This window comes from Odocoileus virginianus, chromosome 13 (assembly GCF_023699985.2).
Source record: "Odocoileus virginianus isolate 20LAN1187 ecotype Illinois chromosome 13, Ovbor_1.2, whole genome shotgun sequence".
Classification (NCBI taxonomy): Eukaryota; Metazoa; Chordata; class Mammalia; order Artiodactyla; family Cervidae; genus Odocoileus; species Odocoileus virginianus.
This window is the reverse complement of record NC_069686.1, coordinates 55,807,104-55,834,752: the sequence shown is the minus strand read 5'-3', so window position 1 is coordinate 55,834,752 and position 27,649 is coordinate 55,807,104. Positions and strand designations below refer to the sequence as shown.

At 37.5% G+C, this 27,649-nt stretch overlaps 1 protein-coding gene across 1 annotated transcript in view; it reads right to left on the bottom strand.

Annotated features, from left to right (window-relative positions):
• The window catches only part of DPP10 (dipeptidyl peptidase like 10), a 1,494,592-nt gene extending 1,471,481 nt beyond the window's left edge, over nt 1-23,111 (bottom strand). Inside the window, exon 1 of the mRNA XM_070476307.1 lies at nt 22,738-23,111. Coding sequence (XP_070332408.1) covers nt 22,738-22,797 — 60 coding nt within the window. The 5' untranslated portion in view covers nt 22,798-23,111. The remainder of the gene's footprint in view (nt 1-22,737) is intronic.
• Between the last annotated feature and the right edge of the window lie 4,538 nt (nt 23,112-27,649).

Below are 27,649 nucleotides of genomic sequence, written 5' to 3'. Positions count from 1 at the left end.
AAAGAATTTCAGGAATTTCTCTGGTGATCCAAGAGTCAGGACCATTGGTTAGATCCAGTGGTTAGTCCTTCTGCCAATGCTGGGGACACAGGTTTCAACCCTGATCCTGTAAGATCCCATATACCACAGGGCAATTCAGCATGTGTGCCACAAGTACTGACCCTGCAGCCAAAAATAAATAAATAAGTAAATTTTTAAAAATAATTTAAGATAATTTATGTAGATACCTCCCCTTCAAGGAGATGGAGCACAACTGCCTGTCTCTTAAGTGAAGGCTATGTGTAACTCACTGACAAGAGCAACGTCAGAAGAAGCAAGAGAATGCATTTTCACAATGAAGAAGTCTGACGCACTCCCTTAGCCAGGTCATCAAAGTTGCCAGCATCAGTGAGAAGTCATGTTGCTGGCACTTGCCTTTGGAATAATAAGAACCAAATAGCAAATCATTCTGGGGATTTCCTTCCCCAAAACCATAGCCCCAGTGTAACTAAGAGAAAAACATTAGACAAATCCAACTTAAGGGACATTCTTCAAAATAAGAGCCTCCCCAAAACTGTCTAAGTCATCAAAAACAAGGAGAGTTTGAAAAACTGTCACAGACTGGAAGAGAAGGCATATGACTAAGTGCTATGCAGTATGATGAATAATATTCTGGGACAAAAGAAAGTACATTAGGGAAAAACTAATGAAACCAAATAAGGTATGGAATTTAGCTAACAGGAACATACTGACATTGGCTCCTTAGTTCTGATGAATGGATCACAGTGATGCAAATTGTTAACAAGAAAGGAAACTGGGTTGGGGGATACGAACATTCTCAGTATTGTCTCTGTAATTTGTCTACAAATATAAATCTATTCTATAATGAAAAAGAATTTTTAAAAGATGAAAATTGCCTTGCAGTGCAGGATAATGTTCTATTCTAATAATGCTCCACATGTGTTTGCTTTGATCACCCTACTCCAGCCTCTTCCTGATATCAGCACAGTCTGTTCCAGTTATTTCTCAAGTGATAAATTTGGATGAATATCACAGTGCTTCTCCCTTTTCTTTCACAGGGTGGTCCATCATGTCTTACTAAGTCCAAGTCTCATTATGTCCTCATCATCCATCAGCCTCCACACAGCTCTTATCTCCCTCCATCCTTCTTTCTTCTTGTTTCTTTCCCCCTTTCCATTCTTCTTGTAGCTAAAGGTTGAAGCTATCTTCTATCAAATTCTATAAATACCAGGTACTTCCTTATGTGGTTTCTAATTCTCTAACTTAGAGATGAGGAAACTGCATCCTAGAATCTTTGAATAACCTGTTCAAGTGTAGATCTGACCAAAATGAAAAGCCAGCATTTTTCTACCCAGGCACAGACCCCTTGCACCAGTAGGACATCTCTGTGTCTTTCCTAAAGCATTCTAGATTTTCTTTCTTCAAGTATGTGATGCAACGTGAAAAAGAATTGTACTACTGGCTTTTAAAAGAACCTTATCATTAATGGAAGTGAGGGGGCATGAAGGAGAGTGGAACTGGGGAAGGGAAGCAAGGAATCACATCCTGAGAAAAGGCAATTTTGAGAAAATACAGCCACAATAAAGAAAGATGTTCTCTCCTAGCAAATCAATGGACAAGGAGAGATTTGTAAGCCTGGTACTTCTCACCCCTTCTCCCTCCTACATAGATTGCTCTAAAGGAGAGGTTTTTGTGTTCTGCTCACTCAGCAAACCCTATGGATACTGAAGGTGCTTGCTACCAGCTGATCCTTAAAAGAAAGCTCTAAGTGAGTGCATAGAGTCCTTGCTTTGCAGGCTTCGCCAATAAGGGGAGAATACACACCCCCTAACTTCACCAGAGCTCACCTGCAAAAATCCTAAGAAATCCAAATGTTAAATGAGAACTCTTTTAGATGGAGCTTTAAATTGATACATTTAAAGAGACTGAATAAACTATGTTACAATCTGGCATGAGCTTTTAATATTAACTACTACATATTTTATAGACAGTATTTGTTGCCAAACACTAAAACAAACATTAAGATGCTTTTGCCTCAACTGGTACTCTGAATGCTTCCAAAACAGTTGTATAAAAAGCCACATAAAACACATCATAATCATGGAAATCATCTGCATTAAACTCACATTCTCATAAAAGTGGCACTTATTTTTCATCTACAAACAATTATATCTCAATTACTTATTCTCTGTTAGGGAACATTTCACCAAAAAACTCTCATTTAATTTATGTAAGGATACATTTTGTTTGGGGAGAAATATAATCTCTAATTTGGATTAATTAAAGAAATAGACATTTTGAATTAGTGAAAGGCTGATGTCTATTGAAAAATATGCAGTTGTGTTAGCTTCCTATATAGAGAATAACACAAACTAAGCTGTGAAACAGACATTAAGACAAGAAAGACCTAAAAGAGAACTGGTCTTTAATGAACAGGTAAGGGTAATGCTAAGAGGATCTATATTTCCCATAATATGGAGAGCTTCAAAAAGTCTTTTATATAAGAAGTTGAAATGCATACCCTGTGTTATCCTGTTTAAAATTTGAATTTCTCCACCAGTTATTTTCCTTTTAACTATGCAGTTATAATAGGCATATCTAAATTATTACATATTCAGAATTATTGCGGTTCGGACAATTGAGCTCCTTTTGTAGGAGGAGTGGTTTAATTAAATCTAGATATGCCAACTAATCTTAATTTATATGCAAAATGTATGGATTGTAAACAATCAGTGAAAGTGAAAATGTTAGTCATGTCTGACTCTCTGCAACCCCATGGACTGTAACCCACCAGGCTCCTCTGTCCATGGGATTCTCCAGGCAAGAATATTAGAGTGGGTAGCCATTCCCTTCCTCAGAGGATCTTTCTGACCCAGGGATCGAACTCAGGTCTCCCGCATTGCAGGCAGATTCTTTACCGTCTGAACCACCAGAGAAGCCCCAAACAATCAGTAGTATACAAAAATACAAGAAAGGATGGAGGTTTACTAGCATGGAACCATTTGCTTGTAAGTTGCCAATTTTTTAACTCAGAAATTATTCAACACAAGCATGTACTCATAGAATAAAAAAAAAGGAGCCATCTGAAGATGTACTGGGCTGCAACGGGATGATTTTTCAGAAAACAAGGTAGTCTAGTTATTCTGTTGTCCAGTTCTGTTATCATCCCAGCATATTGCTGTTTATAATCTTTAGGAGAAAATAGAAGACATTTTCCTTGGCTTAATACACCTGGGTATATGGTTTGTAAGAGGATTTCAGGAGATAAGAATGGCTTTAAATCCCACTGTGTTTCATGTCCACCAAGGAATAACCTGTCACTACACTGACCACGGCAGCCAAAAATGGCAGGGGTAAATCATGGTGACAGCGCAACATGACTCTCTTTACTACAGTTCAAGAAAAGAAGAAGAAAAAAATCAGCAATATTCAGGTAATGGTGTAAAGCCTTGCACTCAGTGACATAAAATGAGAAAACATTAACAGACATTTCATAGCAAACCATAGGAATGGCAATATTTTGTGATTAAGTAACTATCTATCACTATTTAATCTAAATTGCTTGTATCCTTTTGAAATGAGAGAGAGCTTGTTTTGAGACCTCTTGCAGTACAGAAGAGATTCTGACCCAATGCTACTGACTTTGCACATATCAAGGAAGCCTAGGGAATAAAAAAGGAAAAGCTGTATGATTCTTCTAGGTCCCATAGAAAGTTTGACACCAGTCTCTGCCAGTAGATCTACACCTAGATCTTTCTAGATCTATAAAAATTCTGTTTCTTACATCAAATATTGTCACGTGACATGTAATATATACTACAAGGTAATAAAATCAGTGACTTGATTATTAATAATTTAGGCTCCTAAAGCAAAATCTGTCTTGGAATAATGGCCAGATCACTGGTTACATTGCCCACTGGTACATGGTACATGTTGTATGATGGTGTTCAACTGGCTAACAGAAAAGGTCATAACAACAGTAAGAACATGCGTGGTAGAGGGGATGGTAACAATTAAGAGCAAAAAGTTGGGACTTCCCTGGTGGTTCAGTGGTTAAGAATCCTCCTTCCAATGCAGGCAATGTTGTTTCAATCCATGGTCAAAGAACTAGGATCCTAAATGCAACTAAGCCCATACTCTGGAGCCCACACGCCACAGCCAGAGAAGCCTGAACACTGCATCAAAGAATCTCCATGCCACAGCAAAGACTCAGAGCAAGCAAGTTCATAACAATAATAAAATGATGATAATAAAGAACTGAAAGTTCTCAACATTCAATCTGCAAACATTTATTTAGGCTCTGCATTATACTTTTCTCATTTACTCAATTAGTAAAAGTAATAGTGATTTGACTACAGTTTTCTTTCCAAGATCCAGATTAAGAATATGATAAAATAGTCAGAGGACTTATTTAGGCAAATATGTAAATTATCTAGTTTTTCTAAAGCTTTTTTAAAATATCTAAAATATCAAATATTTGATATAATTTCCATTTTCACCTTTTCACTTTTTCACTAGTGACATTAACACATCTTCCTTAAAATTCTCTTTAATATATAAGGCAAAATTCACCCTTTCAGAAATCCTCAGTTCTCTGGAAGTAAACATCAAACAAAGACAGTAGAAATTTCTTTAGAAGCCTACAAATTCAGTTAAGACAGTGTTTATAATAGGGAGAAAAGTGACCACATTTTAAAATGTCTAATACAGGAACTCAACTAGTTTAATACAGCAAGAATTTCTTATTGGGGTGATTTAATATATTATAGTTCATTTAATATTATTTTCCTTGATGTAGTTATGTTTTTATTGATCTATTCATTATAACCCCTATTTTCTGATAACTCAGAAGATTGTGAAATTCTGATAACCTCCAATATCATTTTTATCAATTATTTCTTTAACTTACAGCATGTATGCAGGATGGCCCCAGGAATAAAGTAGTAATAACAGTGGAACTAGCTATTATTTATTTAGTATTTTTTAAATGTTTTATGTACAGTAAGTATGTCGCTCAGCCATGCTTGACTCTTTGCGACCTCATGGACTATACAGCCCATGAAATTCTCCAGACCAGAATACTGGAGTGGGTAGCCATTCCCTTCTCCAGGGGATCTTCCCAACCGAGGAATCGAACCCAGGTCTCCTACATTGCAGGTGGATTCTTTACCAGCTGAACCACCAGGGAAGCCCAAGAATACTGGAGTGGGTAGCCTATCCGTTTTCCAGCAGATCTTCACGATCCAGGAATTGAACCAGGGTCTCCTGCATTGCAGGTGGATTCTTTACCAACTGAGCTATCAGAGAAGCTTACATACATTATCTCATTCAATTCCAACAATTCCAATATAGAGAATGTTATCATCCCAACTTAAAGATGAGGAAAAGAGATTCATAAAAATTTAGAAAACTTGTCTGAGATAATATTGCTAAAAGTGGCAACCTGGAATACGAACTGAGAAAGCACACTTTCCAAAGCACACAATTCACAAGTATGCAATATTGCCTCCAGAAATAGATGGTTTGTCTTTGGCTGACAAAATATACATATGTCAGAATTTTCAAGTTCATCTGCTTTTAAGAAAAATGATAACTGGAGAAATAAACCTCTTTATTTAACAAATCCAGTCTCTAAATGTAGGCCTTCAGATATCACGGCAGGGAGATAAGGGAAATGTGAGTGGTCAAGCTGTATTTCTCTCACCCTGAGATGACCCCTATTTTATGAAAAATGAAAAGCTAGAAATTCCTGGATTCATATAGAGTTTGAAGACTGCCAAGCAAGATGTTAGCAGGATGAGAATTTAGATTCTCAAGAATGGGGTAAAATTTCTCAAGGTTCTGCCAGAAGAAAACTCTGGCAGAATAGCTCAGGATAGCCTGGAAGATTGAAATAGGGAGACAAGATGACTTTTTCTGGAAAAAGATCAAGAATGGATAATGAAATGGCCTTTTTGGGTCCCAGTCCCTATGAAATTTCCACCTTGCAGATTAGCAAACTTAATACCCCTGCAGCCTTAGCTTGCTTTACTCTTGAAAACAATAGCACATAAATATCATTGAGCTTCTCTCTGTGTAAAGGATAATGCAAAGAAGTTTACCTTTTATTACTTTAGCAGAAACATAAACCATTATCAACACAGAATGGTGATAGTCATGCTCCTGTGGCCAACAACAGGGGTGGGTAGAAACACAAGCGAACCCAAGATCCTACCTACTTACCCTTTCCCTCAATACTTAAGGTTGGGGAATCTGCAAAATCTGGGATAAAAAGCACTTGCTATAGAAAAAAAAGGATGTGGTGTAGAGTGTTATGATTGGGTTTCAAGTTCAGTTCATCCATGTGACTTGCAGACAGATCTCTAGCTCTCTGACTGAATCCCTTCATCTATAAACCCCAGATGACAATGATTCAATATTCTGAGTGCCCTTTGGGTGGCTCAATCATCCTCAGTGTCAGAAAGGCCCAGGGATACAGTGTCACAGTAACTCTGGATCCAAAAGAGCCACAAAACCAGAATGAGCCACGTCTACTCCCAGTCCCATGTCCTGTTTTCTGTAGCAAAGGCTACTAGTTAGGCCAGTGGTTCTCAACAAGGAGCAATTTTGCTTCCCAGGGAATATTTAGCAATATCTGGAAACCTCTTGGTGATAACTGGAGAGGGTGCTATTGACAGGTAGAGGCCAGGAATGCTGTGAAACATCCTACAATGCACAGTTCAGTCCTCTTAGTAGAGAATAATCTGGTCCAATATGTCAAAGGTGCTGAGGTTGAGAAATCTGGAGCTAGAGCAGGTGAGATCGAATAAGACCAGGTAGACGTGGAAGTCTTACATTTCTTTGTACAGACTGACAGAGTGGAAACTACAAGAGACATGGTCTCTAATATCATCTGAACTTCAGTGTTGATTTATTTACCCAAGATTACCCTCCTAGGTCTACTCCACAAACTCATTTCAAATGCTTTCTCGAATCTCCCCCCGAGATGGAGTTGGATGGGGCATGGACAGCTCCATGTCCACCACTGCGCTCTGTATCCACCCTTGGCTTTCTTGGCTTTTCTTGTTGCTGATGGGCTTGTACCACCAGCAGCAGAGCTTGAGCTCTATGGCCACCGTGCCAGGAACAGAGCATGTGTGCTGTGATATATTTGTTGCTCTTTCCCCAGCTTAGTCTGAGCCTCATTTGTCCTTAGCCTATCACATTCCAGTGGGCTCTAGAACACAAGTTGCCACTTTTACCTATAAATATTTTGCTGATCAGGAGTCATTTGCCAAGTACTTTAAATGTTCCAACTAATTGTCTAATAATCACAGCTACATTCCTTAGTAGCTGTTTTCCCAAAATCTGTTGTAATTTATGAAACTGTGTAGTATATTTATACTTCATTATATACTGCTATTTTTCTTATTCCAACACCACATAGTCCCTTCTTTATTTTGTCATATCCTATGGATAAGTATGTGCTTCACAGCATTGCAGTTGACATGCAATAAGAAGCTATTTACAAATGTTTTGCAAATACTTAGAACACACACTTTCTGTCATGGTTGCTAATATTCTTATTCTGGCTCTTCAGTTCAGTTCAGTTCAGTCGCTCAATCGTGTCCAACTCCTTGAGACCCCATGAATCGCAGCACGCCAGGCCTCCCTGTCCATCACCAACTCCCAGAGTTTACTCAAACTCACGTCTAGTTAAGTCTAAATTGCTACAGATGCCTCTGCTTGAGTCTCTAATTGTAAGAAGTCATTTGTCTAAATGCACTTAAAATCACCATTCATCCTGCTCTTATTCCTGAATGCCCACCCTCTCCCAGGCCCTAGGCTGTCTTTTGAAAGTAGTTGATGGTATTATGTCCTATTCTGTGTTCCTTTCAAACACATATTTTGGACTCTGCATTGTTTCTCCTGCATTGAATCTTGGGTTCTCAATTATGCTATTTCCAGGTAAGACCCATTCATTAGTGATACATGAGAAGGATGTAAAATGGTGGTGACTGTGAAAATGTGAGATTTCGTAAAGACAAATCCGTCACCATGCAAATGACTACCTGGAGAATCAAGTGCTTATATGTTTTAGAATGAAGACTCCTTAAATTCTGTGTTTCCATGAGTAATATTATCACATGGTATAACAGAAAGAGCTTGAACTATGAAATCAAGGCAGGACTAGGGAGAAAGCTCAGTTCTACCTTTTCCTCACTCAGATCCTTAAGTCCTTAATATGTTTTGTAGAATAACAAACATATCTTCCCTGGAATTTAAAAGATATACTGAATGTAGAGGGCCTAAGAACCTAATTAAAATATAGGTTCCCACTACTTTCCTAGCAGGTAAAAGAGTTAAAAAATAAATGAATTTGTTGGTTAAAGAAGTCCTAGCACGGAGTAGGTGCTCGGAAAATATATTCTTCTTATGAAAAATCCATTCTTAAAAAAATAATTTCTTAAATGACTTTAAAATATATTAATCTAAATACTAATGAAAGAACGTAGCAATAAGCCAATTTCAGCAGTATTTATATTTTTAAAACTCAACTCTCATATTGTGTGTCTCTCACACACATACACACACATACACACATACACACAGTGGCAGGGGGAGACAAATTCTTTGAAAAACTACAAATATAATTGGTTTCTTTTCTCATACTTACATTTCTCCCAGAACAAGAGCCATGTGACTCTATATCAAGTGAAAGGAAACATAAATATTATAAAGAATGTTCTGAAGCTGTGACATATCATTTGCCACATTAGATAGCCTTTGCTTATTCATTCATCCAGCAAGTCCTGTTTGAGCATTTGCTTCACATCAGGAATGGTACTAAACACTAAAGACATAATGACAAATGAGATATCGCCTTTGCCTCAAGGACCCTGCGGTCCAGCTTCAGACAGGATGTGTGGTGGCGGGTAGACAGGATGAGGAACAGGGTGAAGGGAGAGGATAAGAAGATAAATATACACAAAGACGATGGTATGCTGCAGGTTCGGTAGAGTACAAAACAGTCTTCCTGGGCTGGGAAGGAGCAAGTAAGGAAGAGGCCAGCCTCAAACAGAAGGTGGATTATCTACAAGCCAGGTGAAAAGGAGGGACAGAGGGCATCCCTGTGGGGAAAACAGGAAACTTTGACTTAGAGGCGTAAAACAGCCAAGAAGCCTGGGTAAGAGCAAACACTTCTGCAGAGGTTTGGGAAGCATGAGAGAGCAGAGAAAACAGCACTAAAAGAGAAGGCAGGAAATCCAAACTGTCAGCTTGAGCTGTGAAACCAACCTAATGGGGTTCAAATATGAGCTCCACTTCTTACAGGCTGGGAAACGGGACGAATTATTGTCCTTGTTTATAAAATAAGAATAATAAGCCTTTCCATGAAGAGCCACTGTGGGTATTATAGATACCCCAGAAAGGCACCTAGAGCTGCGTGTGTGTCTCAGGGTGGTCCACTAACTGCAGTAATGATGAAACGGTGATGATAGTGATCACACAGTGATGGGGGTGGTGAGAGTGGGGGTCTCATTACTTGGGTGCCTCCACACATTCTACCATCTGAGATGTCCCTTTCTATCAGATTCTTCACCATGATTACTATTACTTGCCCATCAACTGTAAGTTCAAAGTTCACTCCTTTACACAAGTTGGAGTAAGGTGTACTTTCTCTGATCTCTGATTTGAATCCACCTGCAAGAGATGCAGGTTCAATCCCTGGGCCCAGGAAGATTCCCTTGGAATAGGAAATGGCCCCCCATTCCAGAATTCTTGCCTGGAAAATTCCATGGGCAGAGGAGCCTCATAGGCTAAAAGCCCATGGGGTCACAAAGAGTCAGACACAACTGCGTGTACACACACACGTCTCTGATTTCCCAGAGAATATTCACACTCTACTGTCATTAGGAACTTAATTTTCCATGTCCTCCACCTTCACCCCAGGCAAAGAGAAAGGAGAAAAAAGCCAGACTGTACGGTTCTGTGTCTTATGCCTTTTGGTATCCACCTTTGTGCAACACATGCAACATATATGTTCACTAAATATTTGTTGAATTAACATAGTGATCAGGAAAGAACTGGAAACTAGAATTCAGAAAGTTTCTTTAAAATAAAACCCTCTTTTACAAGGGTTGTGACAGGGCATAAAACAAAGATTAAAGGCCTTCAGAGAAGGAAGCGTCCCCCAATCCCCTGTGAATTGGAGCCTTTGGGAGCAGCACTATGGTCATAACACAAGATAATCACCACCCTTGGTTACGAGCTTCTTCAGCACCAACATAGAGATGAACACAGCCTAGATGGGCAGAGTTCATCAGAAGTGGCCTGAGTTGAAACTAGAAAGGTGCCGTGGGAAGTGGCAGGAAAAAAACTTCTTAGACAATGAGAACAAGCAGAGATCATGGTATGGTAAAGAGCCGGCAATGGTTTAGCCTCAGAAAGGAGGCCCATTTTTGCTGGAGAAGGGTCACAGGGTAGGGTTGCAGGCGAAAGAATGGTCACCATATGGTCAAAGGGTAGAACACGGGCCAGGTCAGTGCAGGATCATCAGGGGAAAGTCAAGGATCTGGGACTGTTTTCTAAAAGTGATGTTAAGATCTAAATCAGGTGTGCAAATGATTAGCATTGCATTTTAAAACCATCACTCACCTAGGGAGTGGAGAATGTTGGTAAGATCTCCATTACCTTAGAGAAGCCGGAGTTCTCTCAAGTAGCTTCCATAATTCAGATGAAATGTGCATGTACACGGAGTTTGGGTGATTGTTGGTGGAGGCAGAAAAAGGAAATAAGACTGGACATACATTTAACAGGCAGAATGGACAGAATATTTGATGGATTGGATGGTGGATTGAAGAGAAGAGAATGTGAAAATGTTACTCAGTCATGTCCGACTTTTTGTGATCCCATAGACTGTAGCCCACCAGGCTCCTCTGTTCATGGAATTCTCCAGGCAAGAATACTGGAGTGGGTTGCAATTCCCTTCCCCAGGGAATCTTCCTAACCCAGGGATCAAACCCACGTCTTCTGCCTTGCAGGCAGTTTCTTTACCATCTGAGACACCAGGGGAAATCCCTGGAAAAGAAGAGAGAAAAAGATAAACTTTAAGCTTTTGGTTTGAGTCTCTGCAAAGAAGATGGTGGTAGCACGTAATGATGTTAGGTGAAAGAAGCGTATGTAGCAAGTAAAAAAGTTCTTATTTTCATGAATAAGTTTACAGGGTCTATTAGACATCTACATGACAATGTTGAGGAAAGAGCAACATCTGAGGATAGAGATCAAGTGAGCAGCCTGGGTTCCAGATATAAGTCTATCGGTGTTCAGCATCTGGTAATGAAATCCACAGTATTTTTCAGCATCACAAGCCAGAGTTACAAGCCAGAGGTACAGAACCCCCCTAAAAATTCTTTTGGGTGTGATCACATGTAGTCTTATTGCCCTGTAATAAATGCCCCTCCAAGATATTTTGTGGGGAAGGGGAATGGGCTTGGTTCTGGTGTGTCTTTACATGGGACATGCTGTCTCTAGCTACCACAGTTTCAACTGCACTTTTATCCTTAGTTATTATGTAACCTCTCAACTTTGAAAGCATTTGGGTGTTTAAATGCTCCTGAGGGCATAAGGGCTCCAAGTCCTTAGAGCTAACAGGGAAGAGGTCACTGCAATAGGCCTTGAGCAATCAAAATTGTTTGATAAAGAATATCCCCATTTCCCCTCATCTTCATCAAAGAGATGAGTCCAGTGATGTGTGGAAAATGAAAACAATGCACAGTGATTGGCTACTAAGTCATTTGGTATCAAAGGAGACCAGGTTGCTTGAATGAGACAAACTTGGGGCCCTCGCCTCCCACATTTTTGCTCCAAAGTTATGGAAAATATCTCTGTCATGAAGAAATCAGAGACAATATTATGTTTTAGTTTGTTACATCTTTGTTGAAACAGTTCTTAGGCCATGGTATTACCTGTCTTTCACAGTATGATGTACATTGTATGTCCATCAAATTCTAAAATCATTCTTGTTGATCTCTGTGTAACATAATTTTTTCTCTTTTAAAACCATCTAACATCCCTGTTTCTAAACAGAACCCCATGTTTAGTTGGTTAGCTACCTCCTATACTTTCTCAACGTAACCATACGTATCTTCATGCACAATGGATAAGGAATTGGCATGAGACAATTCAAGGCAACAAAAATTGACAGGAAATATGTGCAGGACATTTTCTTAAAAGAAACTCAAAGGAAGAAACTTTTCTGTATCTCCTGAACACAGTCAGCTCTCAGGTCTGCATACCAATGATGGAACTGAAGTTGCTAGCCTGAAAAAGACAAAGTGAGGTGGTGCAAAGAACCTGCGTCCTAGGACACACTATTTGGGCACCAAATTAAATAATTCTTGAAGTGCTCTACCAAGGACTTTTTATTTTGTGAAACTACTATTTTTTCCTGATTCTTCTAACCAAGTCATTTAGAATTATCTGTTGTTTTCTGATACTGTCAGCTAAAAGCACATTGATTAATAAAACCTCCATATTCTCTAACTTACCCCAGACCTCAAAGGAAGATAGCCAGCACACACACACACACACACACACACACACACACACACACACACAAAACCATCTCACGGTATTATTATCAGGAGATAATTGTGCAGGATGATTTTGTGTGCACATGCACGTGTGCATGCCTCTTGTTCAAAATGATGCAAGGGGCAAAACTCACCATATCTAACTTCCTTTTTTAACCCTCAGCTTGTTTGTCTGCAAAGTGAGAATCTGGAGAAGAGCATCTCTAAGAAAACTTTCAGATTTTATGGTTGTGGAATTGTAGCACATCAAATGTACTTTAATCTTCCCTGTCATCTCTGAAAAATGGAGTAAGCCTTTGAGATAGACCCTTGGAGCTAATGCTTCAAGAAACCTAAAGTACCTGTATTAAAGACAACACATGGCTTATGTAATTACAAGACTACAAAGAAAAGAATATTCATACCTCTACCTCTGAAATTTCCAGGAATTCTTTATACTAAAGTCTGAAGCCCCTAACAGAGGTCATCTGTGGGCATTGTTGAAAAGACAAACAGCAAACAATATACTAGGAAAAAGATTATCTGTATATAACACTCAGATTTTAAAGAAAAGCTTCTGTATAGATTGTCATTAGTCAAAACAGACTTTTGAATTCAAAAGTGAAGGTGAAGTTGCTCAGTCGTGTCTGAACCCTTTGCGACCCTGTGGACTGTAGCCCACCAGGCTCCTCCGTCCATGGCATTTTCCAGGCAAGAGTACTGGAGTGGGTTGCCACTTCCTTCTCCAGGGGATCTTCCTGACCCAGGGATGGAACCCAGGTCTCCTGCATTTTAGGCAGACACTTTACCATCTGAGCCACAGGGAAGTCAAGAGTTACCAGTAAATTAAAGCCTTTAAAGACCAGCTATTATTAGCATCCATAAAAGTTGGTGGTACTAAATCAAACTAATGAATACATCTTTTATTCTTACTAAGATTTCCCTTCAGTAACCCCTATCTGGCTAATAATGTCTTATACTTGGATTATCCTGAAAGATGGACCAGGAATCTGTCAGTCTTTCACTTTCTACCTAACTCCTCAGGAATGCTTCCCAAGGTCATAGAATTTAAACTCATGATCTTATCTTTGTACTGTTTGCCCTTAAGCTTCACCCTCAGGATACAGTCACATTCTGGAAAATAGCACTGTCAGCCCCCCGTTTTATACTTGCAACATCATTTTTCACCCCTTCCAATTATTTGCACATTATAGTCAGTTTCAATTTCAACTCAGCAGTGCTGTCACATCAGTTGCATTGCTTTGCTTCTTCATCTTTTGCCCATGTTTTCTCTGTGTCTGGAATATTTTCTTCTATCAATCTAAGAACTCCTCTGTGGCATTCTGTCCTGAGCTTTTACATTTACTTCATCTAGCAGTTATCATTTAAGATTGCAACTGTATTAATTTGCATCCTAGACTGTACTTCAAAAAAAAAAAAACAACATTATCACCCTCTTAAACATTGAAATCCTCTTTCACTAAATGTTGAATGACTGAAACAATAAAAGAGTGAGTCCTGGTCTCTACCCATCACATCATACTAGGCTCACCAATCATTGTCAGCATTTCTTGAGTATGTCCTTTCAATGGATTTTATTTCCTTCAGGGGACATGCATAAAGGAAAAAATTTAACCATAGCTCCCCTTCCTTGATTAAGAATATCTGTCTTGAATAGTGTCTCTGCCCTATTTCTTCCACTGTCTCAAAAAATGTATTGAAGTAAAGGACCCATCTATTAAATGCAATAATACTTTTGTGCTATTTAATTTCCATTAAAATAAAGCAGAGTCCATTTTTCTTTAGGCCAAATCTTGGAATCCAAAGTTGTGAGAAATGGTGTTTTTCAATCCAGCAGCAGTGATTCATCTTGGAAATTAAGGTTTGTGATGAGAAAAAGCCTCACTAAAGTGCCAGAGTCAATAGTCGCCCTACACAACCTCATCAATTAAAATCAGCAGCAACTAGTGTTTGCTATGCTAACAAAAGCCCAAAAAAGGGACAGAGATAGTCTCCGTCTGGACACAGACTTTCCTTAACTCTGATGTAGAAAGACACTCATAATAAAAAACCTATTTTTGGCTTAGAGAAACTACTCAACCTCAAGAGGATTAGTATATCTGTTGTCACAAGACATGAGACCCCTTTGTCATCTCTCCAAATGTTGTTTACATATTTTAAAGCAAAACAATTCATTACTCAATGATCAAGGAGGACTAGCGTGATTCTGAACTCAGAAGTCAGACTGCATCTCTAGAGATGAATGAGTTTGTAGCTGCCTTTGGACATTCTTTCATTCAAAGAATCTTAATTGAGCACCTGCTGCTGCTACTGCTGCTAAGTCGCTTCAGTCGTGTCTGACTCTGTGCGACCCATAGACAGCAGCCCACCAAGCTCCGCTGTCCCTGGGGTTCTCCAGGCAAGAACACTGGAGTGAGCTGCCGAGACCTGCTAAGCACCAGATATTGGGCTAAACATTGGAATTAACAAAAATAAAAGACAGAGACCTTTTAAGAGTTCTTTAACAGCTAGTGGAGAGACATATAGTAACAAATAATTATAACTCAGAAGATGAATTGTTATTAATCAGATATAGAGAAGATTGGGCTTTCTTGGTGGCTCAATGATAAAGAATCTGTCTGCCAATGCAGGAGACGCAGATTTGATACCTGGGTCTGGAAGATCCCCTGGAGAAAGGAATGGGTACCCACTGCATTATTCTTGTCTGGAAAATCCCATGGACAGAAGAGCCTGGTGGACCACAGTCCATGAGGTCATAAAGGGATCAGACATGACTGAGTGACTGAACAACAACGGAGAAGATCATGTGAGAACACAGATGATTAGCTGAGACTATGACTGGTTTGCCTAGGGGAGTCTGAGAACTTTCACTTAAAAAATTCTGTATGAGGTTTCAAGTGAGAATATGGGTTTTTTAAAGGACCATTGGGTAGAAGGATAAATGAGACAAAGGAAACAGTGAGCCCTGAGGTAGTAATAAGACTGTATCCATATTATGATGAAACATCTCCCCAGTTCACCCGCATGTGCAATCCATGCAGCCACCCTCTGTCTTTTCCATTTTCTGTAGCCCAGCACCAGAATGAGTAACTGCATTTCTTATTAAATTAATCAGCCCTTTAGATGGCATTTAAACTCAATCTCCTTTTCTTCCTACTTTTCTGGTACAGGTTCATGATGAATCTTGCAGATGTTACTACAATATTAGAAGATACTTTTCAGCTCCCTGGTGACACCAAAATGAGTTTTATCATCATTATAGTTAATAATAATTGCAAATAAAATTCTCAGCTTTTATGTCATAAAAATTGATTCTCACTATACACCTCTCTATGAAAATGTCATATCCCTTAAAAATTGCTTCTAGAACAAATTATAATACAAAGCACTTACAAAGCATTTTTGTTTGGGGAGGTAATTTTAGTTTATTGCCCTCTGTTAGTGGGGAAAAAAGCCTTGACAGGGTTAATTGCCTTCCCTAAGATCACATGATTCATGGTAGTACCGAGGAAGTGAGAACTCAAATTGAGGATGACACTCTGAAGGAAAACCCAACCAATCTGCCTTACATTTCATTCACAGGTGGTAGGGTAGGTTGTGCACATTTGATCTCTTTCCAAGTGGAAACTGTAAAAACTAAGCAAAATTCTGAAGAATTTCCAAGAAATCTTTCTGTTCAGAAGGTAAGTTTTCTTTATTTTAGAGCTTATCACCCAGCTTAAATCTAATTCTGCTATTGGAACACCATGCTAGGTCTGTTAGTGGGAGGTCAGATTTGAAGATGATAATTAATTTTGGTATACTATTGCCAATTATATCCTACAAATGTGGCCTATATCCAAGAGCTAAAGAACATTCATGAAGAGGAAAGAAAGGCTATAGTGATATTCCTGCCTACCACTGTTTTGCCAATTTTCAGAGGAAGCTGGCAAAAAAGGGAGACATTTATCTAACACACTTTCTGCTTAGTGTGACTATGGATCTCCTTAGTTACCAAAAAGTGTTGATTATCAGATGACCTCAAACCAAAATAAAAAAACAGAATCATCAAAAGCCAAAGAAAATGTAAATACACATTTAGAGAAACTTGATATGAATTTAAAAGACCATCAAGTCTTCCAACCTGGTTACCTATTAGACAAGATTTTAAAAATTGACTTGGCTCATCTTAGAGCAGACAGATCTGAGCAGTCATTTTGTTATTGCTGTTCAGTTGCTAAGCTATGTCCAACTCCTTGCAACTCCATGGACTGCAGCACATCAGGCTTCCCTGTCCTTCACCATCTCATGGAGTTTGCTCAAACTTACGTCCATTGAGTCGGTGAGGCCATTCAACCATCTCATCCCCATTTAATGATCATTTAACCAATCATTTAATAACCAGCAATTATGTATTTAATGTCTAGTGTATGCAGGATTTTGAATCAAATAAACCCTGTGAGCAATAGCCTTGTATTTGTATCAAATAAGACCTGTGAGCAATAGAAGAGATGAGCCTGATGAGATCTCAGCTCTCATAGAATTCATGTTAGTTAATGACCCTAAGTGTCATTCTGAAGTTCTGCAGGTTCCATCCATGATATTCAGCCAAATCTTACAGGTGGATCATAGCACAAATGTGTCTTATCTGGTAGTCTTGGCAGTCAGTTAGCTCCATGTTTCTGAAATTTTAACACACATCTGAGCACACAGAGGACTTGTTAAAAGACAGGTTGTTGAATCCTACTCCCAGGGTTTCTAATTGATTAGGTCTGGGTTGATTAGGTCTAATTGATTAGGCCCAAGAATGTGCCTTTGTACCAAATTCACAAGAATGCTGATGCTGTTGGCTCAAGAATGCCATTTTAAGAAGCATTACTTTAGCTTATTTATTCTGTGCTCTAGTTGTAGAACCATACCTTTTCAGCAACAGATAGTGGTTTGTCATCACAAATTTATCATCAAGAATGTCTTTACTACCTAACCATAAGTTTCTAGAAAATGAAGTAATATTAAGTATTTTCTAAAATCATTCAAATTTACCTCAAGCATTCTATGACAATACTTATTTGAAACAGAAGTTGCCATTTAAATGCATAAATAACAAATAAAAAGAAACTTTCTATTTCTTCTATTTTATTAAGAAAAAAGGCCAGCAAAATACAGAAATGGGTCAATTATTATAACATTGTCACTCTTTACTAAAAGGAAAACAGAAACATTAATACTTTCTTATAAAACAGTTTAATTGACATTTAAGATAAAAGTATCCTATAATCTTTTAAAATTCAAATACTTGCCAATAAATTCAACCTGTAAATGACTATAATTGCTTATCAACAGAATTTCTAATGTGGTCCAATTTGTGTTTATCACAGTCTGTGATTTTTGTCTAAGCATATGAGGAAGCTGTGTCAGAATAATTAAAAAGAGGTAGACCATTCTAACAGTGATGAAAAAAATTCTCACACACAATATCCTTCATTCAAATTTTCTGTAAGTCTTCTCCTCTGGCTTCTTCAAATGTCATCACTTAAGACAATGACCCGTTCTCCTAATGGTGAAAAAAATATATGTTCCTTGCCAAGTGGAACTGTAGGGTTCACTGAATACAGATGATACCTTTTTCTTTAGTGTGTCTAAGTCTGCGTTGAGAATATAATTTAATAAACTTTCTTTCTTTTTCTCCCTTACGACTAAAGTCCTTAGGATTAAGGCCAAAATTGACCTTGAAGACAAGATGCAATTCAGAAGTCTATTATAATCTTTGCACTTAGAATTATACATAATACTAAAATTGGGAGGCTACATTTTGCATATTGTAATGATGTAAGATTTTTTCTTAGATTCTGTTGAATTTTTATTTGGATATTTAATTAAGAAATGTTCTTTAAGACTAAATTACAACACCAACTCAAGTACCATGTGAAATACAGATGAGGTGTCCATCCTTGAGGCACGGGGTATGGAATTAACAACCGTAAAGATGCCAGTTGGTACCATTCCAAGTCAGATGAACCATGCCAACTCATCACAATGTCACACTCCAAAATTTTCAATTTACTAAAGACAGAAATCATTTTCTAACCACATACATCCTTAAGTCCAGAGATTTAACAACAAAAAAAATTTGTGATTAAATTTTCATTCTGTCCTACTTTATTTTATACCGTGTTTCTTATAGCATAATGTTAACTGGGGCTGTGGTTTACAGGTAATAGGGGAGAAAGTATTTACTAGCATAATAACATTTTAGTATTACAGTATAAAAAGACAGCCAAAATTATGAAAAGAGTATACCTGTTCATAGATGTTCTACCCCCAAGGCAATGAAAATTCTAAATACTCATTCAAATATATATTGTAAAACAATTCAGCTACTCCAGCAGGAATAGAATGAAATTAAGACTTTTAGGCCTTGAGATCCTTTTCTATGTATGACTAGGGACCTGGGTTTGAAGGTATCAGTAGAATAAAAAAAAACAAGCAAGTCTTGAAGAGAGGAAAGGGAAAGAGAGAGACTGATATGAAAGGCTCATGGGTGGGAAAAATAAGATGATATTGTGCACTGTATTTGGAAGTTACCATAATAAAAACATATGATTCTTGACCTGGGACTCACCAACCCTAGATAATTTATGCACAACTTCTAACTTTTAAAAAAGGATGGAGTTCCTTTACTACCCTTAGATATATATGGATGTTAGATTTATATTAAAATACAAAATAATTTTTAAAATCTCTCACATTTTTTAGGCAAAGTTCTAAATTTACTATTCCACTGTGGGGGTAAAGGCAAATCAAGTCCAGAGATTTGGCTGGGAGATTTGATTTGCTTTCAGTGTAGTCCAGAGAAGGCAAAATAAGGAAGAAAAAAACAAGTTTGTTTTCCAAGGTGGGGATAATTCTTCAGAAATCAAGTTTATAATAAGCCAAGATTAAATCTGTATTTAGCATGCCCAGATAATCCTTGAAACTTTCCATTACAAATCTCACAATGAAAGATCTTTTTAGAGTGCTGCTATACAGACAGTAAGATTTGCAATCATTTTAGGAAAAGCTTTACTGCTTTGCAAGTTCTAAAATGATAGAGGACTTTACGAGTGCATTGTATTCCACCTTCCATCCAAAGTGATCTGAGAACATGCCTAGCACCTTTATTTGACTTTCTCTGCTCTATTCACTCTTACCTGTTTTGACTATAAGAAAACACCCGCTCAAGCACATCAGGAAAACTGTGTTGACTGGTTGAGTTGGAGAATGGCCAGAATGGCAAAGACAAATGTCAAGGCACCTGAATAACGCTGACCATTTTATCTCCTTATGACATGACTCCTCCAAATCCCCTTTTCTCCAACTCTGTTACTACCATGACCACAAATAGCTTTCACTTGCAATACTTGCCAGATTTGACCCATTGCACATATCATTGTTTTTTAAGTATTTCTAGTAGGGAAAAATACACACACACACACACACAGACACATACACACCTGTTCTTTCTCCACGTACACATTTTGGCCTTTAAAGCTATTTTTAGCCAATTCAATTCATTTTTGTTCATTCCCACTGCATTCTTTTTAGAAATGGTTAAACCACCAAGAGAAGGAACAGCCAGCATTTACTATACTGATAATGAGGAACAATTGCCTACAGGTTTATTACACTGAACTATGGGGGGACAGTCCCTAGAGGTTTTAGAATTTCAAAGTGCAACAGTTTACAAATTCTTGAGTGTCTGGATATTTCTAGAGCCCCAACTGGTTCATGTATCTACATTATCTACAGGCCAGCTAGATTTCATAAGGGAGTTTTATTGCAAAGTTTCAGATAGTAACTTTAAAAGTGAGCAAAAATTAACTCCAAAAAATCATGCTGGAAACAAAACAAGATAGATTCCAGAAGTTCAAAGAGTCCTTTGAGCCTCAATATCTCATAACTTCCCCAAAACCTCTCCTCTTATGGTTTCTCTTTAGGTTGTTACTGCCTTTTGTTCATAGGCTAATGCATTACCTAAATATAGATAGCCATTTTAGTATAAATTCCAAAAGCCATAAATGTTTCATAATTGAGCATATAATTTGAAGTAAGAGAGCTTTTCCACTCATCCCCTTTTACTGTTGCAAATTGGAAAATACTCAAGTAATTACTCCCTTAATAGTTCAATGCTTGTAACTATATATATACTTTAGGAACATCACAAGCCTCTTTTGCTCCCCAGAGTAATATCAAGGGGGGAGGGGCACAAAAAAACTTCACTTGTCCAATTAACCAAATCACCCAGAGGTTTGATTCAAGATTCCTTAATGAATTCGAGATTCATTAAGCCATTAATATAATACACTGCTAAATGGTGGGTTGTCCAGTTTTTATGATGCCTTTCATTTCAATTCAGTGGCTGCAGTTAGAATGAAAAACCAGCATCTGCAAGATCAGCAAGATGATGCAAAACCTTACACTAGATACATTTATTTTTTTCTGTCTCCACAGTTTGTCTGAGGGCAGTCAATGCCAGAACACCAATAGGGAAGTGATTTTCAGTCCCAGAAAGTAGCATTCACTTGTCCTTATTCAATACATAAAAGGGCAAACAAAACACTTGATTCCTATGACCTCAAACACTTAAACAGAAAGCCACCAGCCATTTTATGGTTTTCTAAACATACCCAAAGGTAGAGTGCCAGATTGTAACTCTACCACAGTTTAGAATACAGAACGTATTTCCCACTAGAGTTTATATATCACAAATGTGGAGTATTGTATATACTGTTTGGGCATTTTTCAGTAATGGTACTCATATAATTGACATATGTGTCAATCTCACGTGCAGAGAAAAACTTATCCTAAAGCTCAACATTTTATTTCTAAACTTGGACACAGTGCATGAAATCCAATGCTGAAAAATATTACACTTTTGTAATTAGAGATTGTATAAATTATCCTGATAAGTTGGGTTCTTCATTATTTTAGTTAACTCTATGTTTATTACGATGGGAGTCTATGCATCATTTGATATATCCTGGAGACTTCATTGCTTTTAAAAATAATTGCAGATAAATGGAAGAAAGTGTTCAGTTTATGGTCTATTTATCACTGGAGGACTCTGACAGAGGGTAGGTAAGTTCACAAGAAAGAGACTTATTGCTGAAAATTATATCCCTTTTATGATTGCAGTCTATGCAGTATTTTCAAAGGTCTTAAATATAACTCCCAAATAGTATAATCATAAAATGAGTCTTCTCAAATTTTGGAATCTCAATAAAAGGTATGCATTGTATGGAAATTAAAGACCACAATAATTAATTTTGATCCATCAGGCTGTCAGTTTCTTCTATAAAAGAGTTCCAGAGGAACCCATTACTCTCCACACACACACAAATGCAAAGTACTTACACAGATAGTAATCTAATAAAGATAAATGGCAAGATAAGAGTAAATTCTTCAGTAGAAACCTGGTTATTTATAAGTCCTTATGACCATCCCAAATAAGAACAAGGTGAATGACATAAACATTAATAATTAAACAGAACAATAAAATTCTGAGTTGATCCTTTTCATTTAACCATGTCAGAAAAAGACTCAAATTTAAAACAAGCACCTGTCTAAAACAGTGACTCCAATCACCTTATTGTTTCTGAGTTATATGATGGCATATATAAGGACATACATTTTTATACTTCCTCTAAACTCTTTTACACCCTTTATAGTCACTTTAGTATAACTACCAGTTCAACACTCAAATAAAGGATGCACTTTTCTTCAGAAAGAATGAGAAGTTCCAAACCCATATGACAATGAAACACTGTAATAAAGTCTGTATTCAATTTAATATCATATGTTTCCAGCATTTGCAAATTCTACACCAGTTCCATCTAGAAAAACTGACACAGATCAGAAACCCTTCTAGAGGCTCACTAAACTTTGTTTCTGAAATACACCGTTGATAGATTCTAAGTCAAAAAAGCCAGTCATCAAGTCAAAACAGTTATTTAGTGCAAACTACTCTCTCTATCCTACATACACATGCAAACGAACCAAAGACTACTCGGATCCACCTTCAATTCAAACTCAAACCAACTAGGCATCGCCACTGTCAGTGCCCTGCCATACCAATGCCCATGTTTGAGCTAAATGAATAAATACACCTTCGCAGAAGCAGAGAGAAGAAAGAAAACCTGGGTCCTACCTTGATGGTTTTCGAGGGCTGACACTTGATGTGATGGGACACGCTGGCAGTTTGGTTCATGTTTCAGGACCCTGGACAGTGCACGATCCCAGGTGGAGTTCCAGGATGAGCTGGAGATCAGGTCTCCCTTATTGGACTTCAGCTGGGGCTGCTGCTGTTGCTTCTGCTGCTGCTGCTGCTGCTTTCTTACTCCGGAGGCTGAAACGCTGTCAGATTGGAGGGATCTGTATCTCACTTAGCCCTAAAAAAAGCATTCACTTGGTTCATCAGTCTCAAAGCTCTTGGCGATACGGAATAGAAAACTAAAGACTGTTTCAATCCACTTGCACTGTACCTTTTCAGTACTGAGATGTGACAGCTTCACAGTACAGCCAGTGATCTTGGCTCTCATTCTCTTTTCAAAGGGATGAATACCAGAAAACGTACAGAGATCAATTGCAGTACCACAGTTTAAAGGGATATTCTCAACTCCCCTAATCCTAACCAGTTAATACTTTGTTTTCAGCGTGAAATAAATCTTTCTCCTTTTCTTTTCTCTGTATCCCTCTCCTGATTTTTTAAACCATAATTCATTCTCATTCTGATACTAAATCTTATTTCTTCCAGGGTAGCGTGTGAAATCAAAACCCTAGTAAATGCTGAAAAGCAAGGACCTGTTGCCCAATTTAAGATCGCAGGTTTATATATCTTTATGGGAAAGGACTGGCATTTTCTACCCATATTTAAGAAATTCTGCAGTAACAGTCAGCCAAGACACTGAATCTTCTATAAGCAGGAAGAAAGCCTATGATATATAAGAAAAGTTTTCAAATACAATAGCTATTAGATGTCATGCCAAAGCAAGAAAATGGTTTCTTTTTTCCTTTTGTTTTTATGTTTAACCATCTATTTCCTGATGCCATATTTGTTTTTATTTCTTGGGACAGACTAGTATTGAACTCATGCCTGTCTAACTTCCCACATAGTTACCTTTCTATTCCAAGGAACACTCTAGGCAAATATATTATAAATAGTTATGAAAAAAAAAATTCTCTAGAGTCACCAGTCTCAATTGTCACATCAGTGCTAAGATGAATTTATCCTAGTTAGAAATGAGAGATCCAGCAGGGTTGACTTAATGGAGGAAATTATTTTCCAACATGTATTATAAAGTATTAGATGTGACCTAGGCTGAGTCTGTATGTCTCATGTATTCTTGAAGACCAACACTTTTACTCATCAAAAATATATCCTGCTGGTGAAATGCCAAGTTTATAAAATTAAACTGCCTGAAGCTTTCAAGAAGCTTTATGAGTAGGCCCAGAACATTACAGATAAACTCTAGTATGAAATAAACTAAAAAGTTTTGTGACATAATTTAATGTATACTTGATTTAAAAATACATTTCTTGTTCTGAAATGGAAAAAGGATTTAAATATTCTGTACAGGAGTCTACAGATGTTTGAAGATGCACAAGTTGCAGAAACTGATAGTTCTTGAAGCACAGTGGAGATAAAGATGTGACTTTATCAAGATCAGACACTAAATCAGAAAGGTTCATGGCAGGAGTATTAGAGAAATTTATGAAATATTAGGCAAAATGATGGAGCCTATAGGAAACAGGTCAAGGTCATGTCCAAGAATCTGGGGTACCAGTGTAAAGGTATCACATTGAGCACAACCAAAGGACCAAGAAATTTTGTGATTCATAATTCAATATTTTAAATCATAAGTTTGACCATCTTTGTGGCTTACATTATATTTATATTGCATAGGATGTTTAATAATCCATAAATTAAAGAATTTATGTTAAAATTTTCAAAAATTTTGAATTTGAAAATAATTTTAAAATATATTTGTGGGATATAGCCAAATCAGTATTTAGAAGGAACTGTGTATATTATAAATGCAAAAGGGCACAAAATTAACAATTAATAAGTTAAATGATCTCAAGGAGTTAAAGAATGGTAAAAAAAATAAGATCAAATACAGTATAGGGGAGAAAATAATGAAAAGAAGGGAAGAAACTAATGAAGTAAGAAAACAATACCAAGTATATGACCCAGTGAACAAACCCACAAACCCTTAAACATGTAGTTAGCGGGGTTGATAATCTTTAAAGAATTGACTATCCCATACAAGTAGGGTTGACAGCTCCTCTTTCTTAGATGATACTTGGTAACTGGATATCTGAGGAAACTTTGGGCCTAGTTATCTAGGTAGTTCAGAGAGAATGGGAGTTGGGGTGATGGAGGCATCTGGAAGGGCAGAGTGTAAATTCAGACAAAGTTCTTCATCTACATTGGAGAACTATGCAGTATGGGAAGAACCATCAGTATCCCAAGGACTCTTAATCAAGGACAATGAGAGAGTCAACGCTTACATGTTTACCACAGGAAGCTCAGTTACAACCACTATAGTCACATAAGACACCACTCCTTTCCCTCCTTGCTTCAAAACTGTCTTCCATCCCCACGTAGATGGCAGTGAGAATATAAAAAAATACACTGGCATTACCATCTACAGGTAAGTGGCCAGGACCCACTTTAAATCCTTTTCCAATGTTGAATTTTACAAATAAAGAAAAAAATACATTAAGAGAAAAGGGTGACTAGTATACATCACACACTCCCTTTCCCTTTCTCCCAGCCTACACTGTATCAAACATCAAGTCCAAAGAAAAATCAACCACTCTGAACAAAATATACAACTGAAGTCTCATTTGGGGCATAGTTTTCCCTTTCAGTTACATTATTTTTTTCATTAATTAAAAAAATTAAAACCATTATAATTTTTAAAATTTCTATTTTAAATATATAGATTTTTCATAATTCTGTGAAATCTTCTATCTTAATATGTTCAATTGTAATTACTACCAGAAAAAAATAGAGATTTTAAAAAATTTAACCAAGTACTATAAAACTATTAGTACTGACTAATAAAGATAAAAATTCATATATAATTATTCTAATTGGGATATATATGGTTAAATAAGTTCAGTGTGAAAACAGCTATAAAGTTTCATAAGTTTTTCACATGGTAGGATTTTTTTTAATCTTTAGATCTATTCAGAAAACACTACATAGTGAATTATGGTGAACTAGAAACTTCAGGAAATTTAATCCAAAAGATCAATTTCAAATTTAACACCAGCAATAATCATATAAAAATATGCTATTTTCAGATTCCACAGTTCATGGAAAAGTAGAAGTGAATCCCTTCCACCCTCTTCACCAAATAATAAGGAAGATGGCTACTAATTTTAGAAAATATAACCCATGATAGTCCTTGAACAGCTGTTGTTTGATCTGGGAAATGGAAATCTAGAACTGACCTAAGGGAAATACCCCTTTAGAAAAAACATTATCATATTATCAAGTAGATTTCACTGCCTTCTCTCTCTTTGGTTCAGGTCCTATCATATCTGTTCCTAACTAGCTGGTCACAATGATGATCTACTAGTTGAAAACTTAGGCAATACCAAGTCTTTATCAATGAGAACAGTATCCAAAAGTATGTTAAACTGTTCCTTTGATATTTGGATTTCACTACGGGGGCTTCCCTCCTGGCTCAGACAGTAAAGAATCTACCTGCAATGCAGGAAGCCCAGGTTCGATCCCTGGGTCAGGAAGAGTCCCTGGAAAAGAGAATGGCTACCCACCCCAGTATTCTTTCCAGGAGAATTCCATGGACAGAGGAGCCTGGCAGGCTACAGTCCATGGGGTCGCAAGAGTCAGATATGACTAAGCGACTAACACTTTCACTTTCATTTTTCATAGAAAATCCAAGTTTCTAAATAACCATAAAGGAAATCACCTCCTCATCTTAAACACCCACTCTGTTATGTCCCAGACTTCTGCTTGCCTGTCCAAAGACTGGTTTGCATTGCTTGCTAGAATCGGAATGCAATGTCAAATTGTTAGTTTCATTGGCCTGGAATGTAAGATTACTTAATTTCAGCATGCTTCTTCTTTCCTCATAAATGTAATCTGCTTCTTATATTGGCTCAACTTCAGATTGTTTCCTAAATTCATTCAGGTTGATGTCAGTGGCCTCATTCTGGCCTTTAAGAATTGATCTTTCCTAGAAACCAGAGAATCAGTCAAGATAGGCAAGGTTATACTGCAATAATAAATAATCTCAAAATCTTATGGGCTTAAAATAATGAAGGCTAATTTCTCATGATGCTGTATGTGAATAGAAGATTGGCAGGGAGGTTCTTTCCAAATTAAGATAATTCAGGGTGATGGAGAGTCATCTTGATATAAACTTCCATAATCAATAGGGCAGAAGGAAGAAAACATGGTAAATCACACTTTCACTGAAACTTTTGCCTAACAATTAACAGCACATATTATTTCTTGCATTAAGGTGGCCAAAGCCAGTCCACATCACACTGAAGTTTAGATAATAAGGAAGTAAACTTCCACTATATGCCTGAAGAAAAGAGGGATCAGAAGTGAACAACCCTAATGACAAACCACAAGCCTTTTTACTGCTCTTTTTTCCATACTCATATACGCAGCTGGTCTCAAGATGCAAGCCCATTCATATTTCAGGTTATGCTGCCTATGACATCTCTTCATTTGGAAGAGATGATGTAGATACAAGACAGAACTTCCTTATCCTGCACATCCTGCTATTAACAGAGCTTTCACAGAATATTTTCGCTGGTTTTTCAGGAGTGGGGCACAGACCTATAATAGTCTTTGTTTGCAGGAAAATACCACAGTTGAATGTGAGGTAAGTGGTTTGATTTTCCCTGTGCTAGTAGATAACTACAAAGGCCAGGGACGTTGGTCAGTGGCAGAGGAGGTAGGTCTAACTACATCCCAGAACACATACTCATCCATTATGCTATACCAGTAAAAGACAGTTTTTATTCTTCTAAGCATAGTAAGTCCACTAATACAACAGTATGTGAAACTCAGA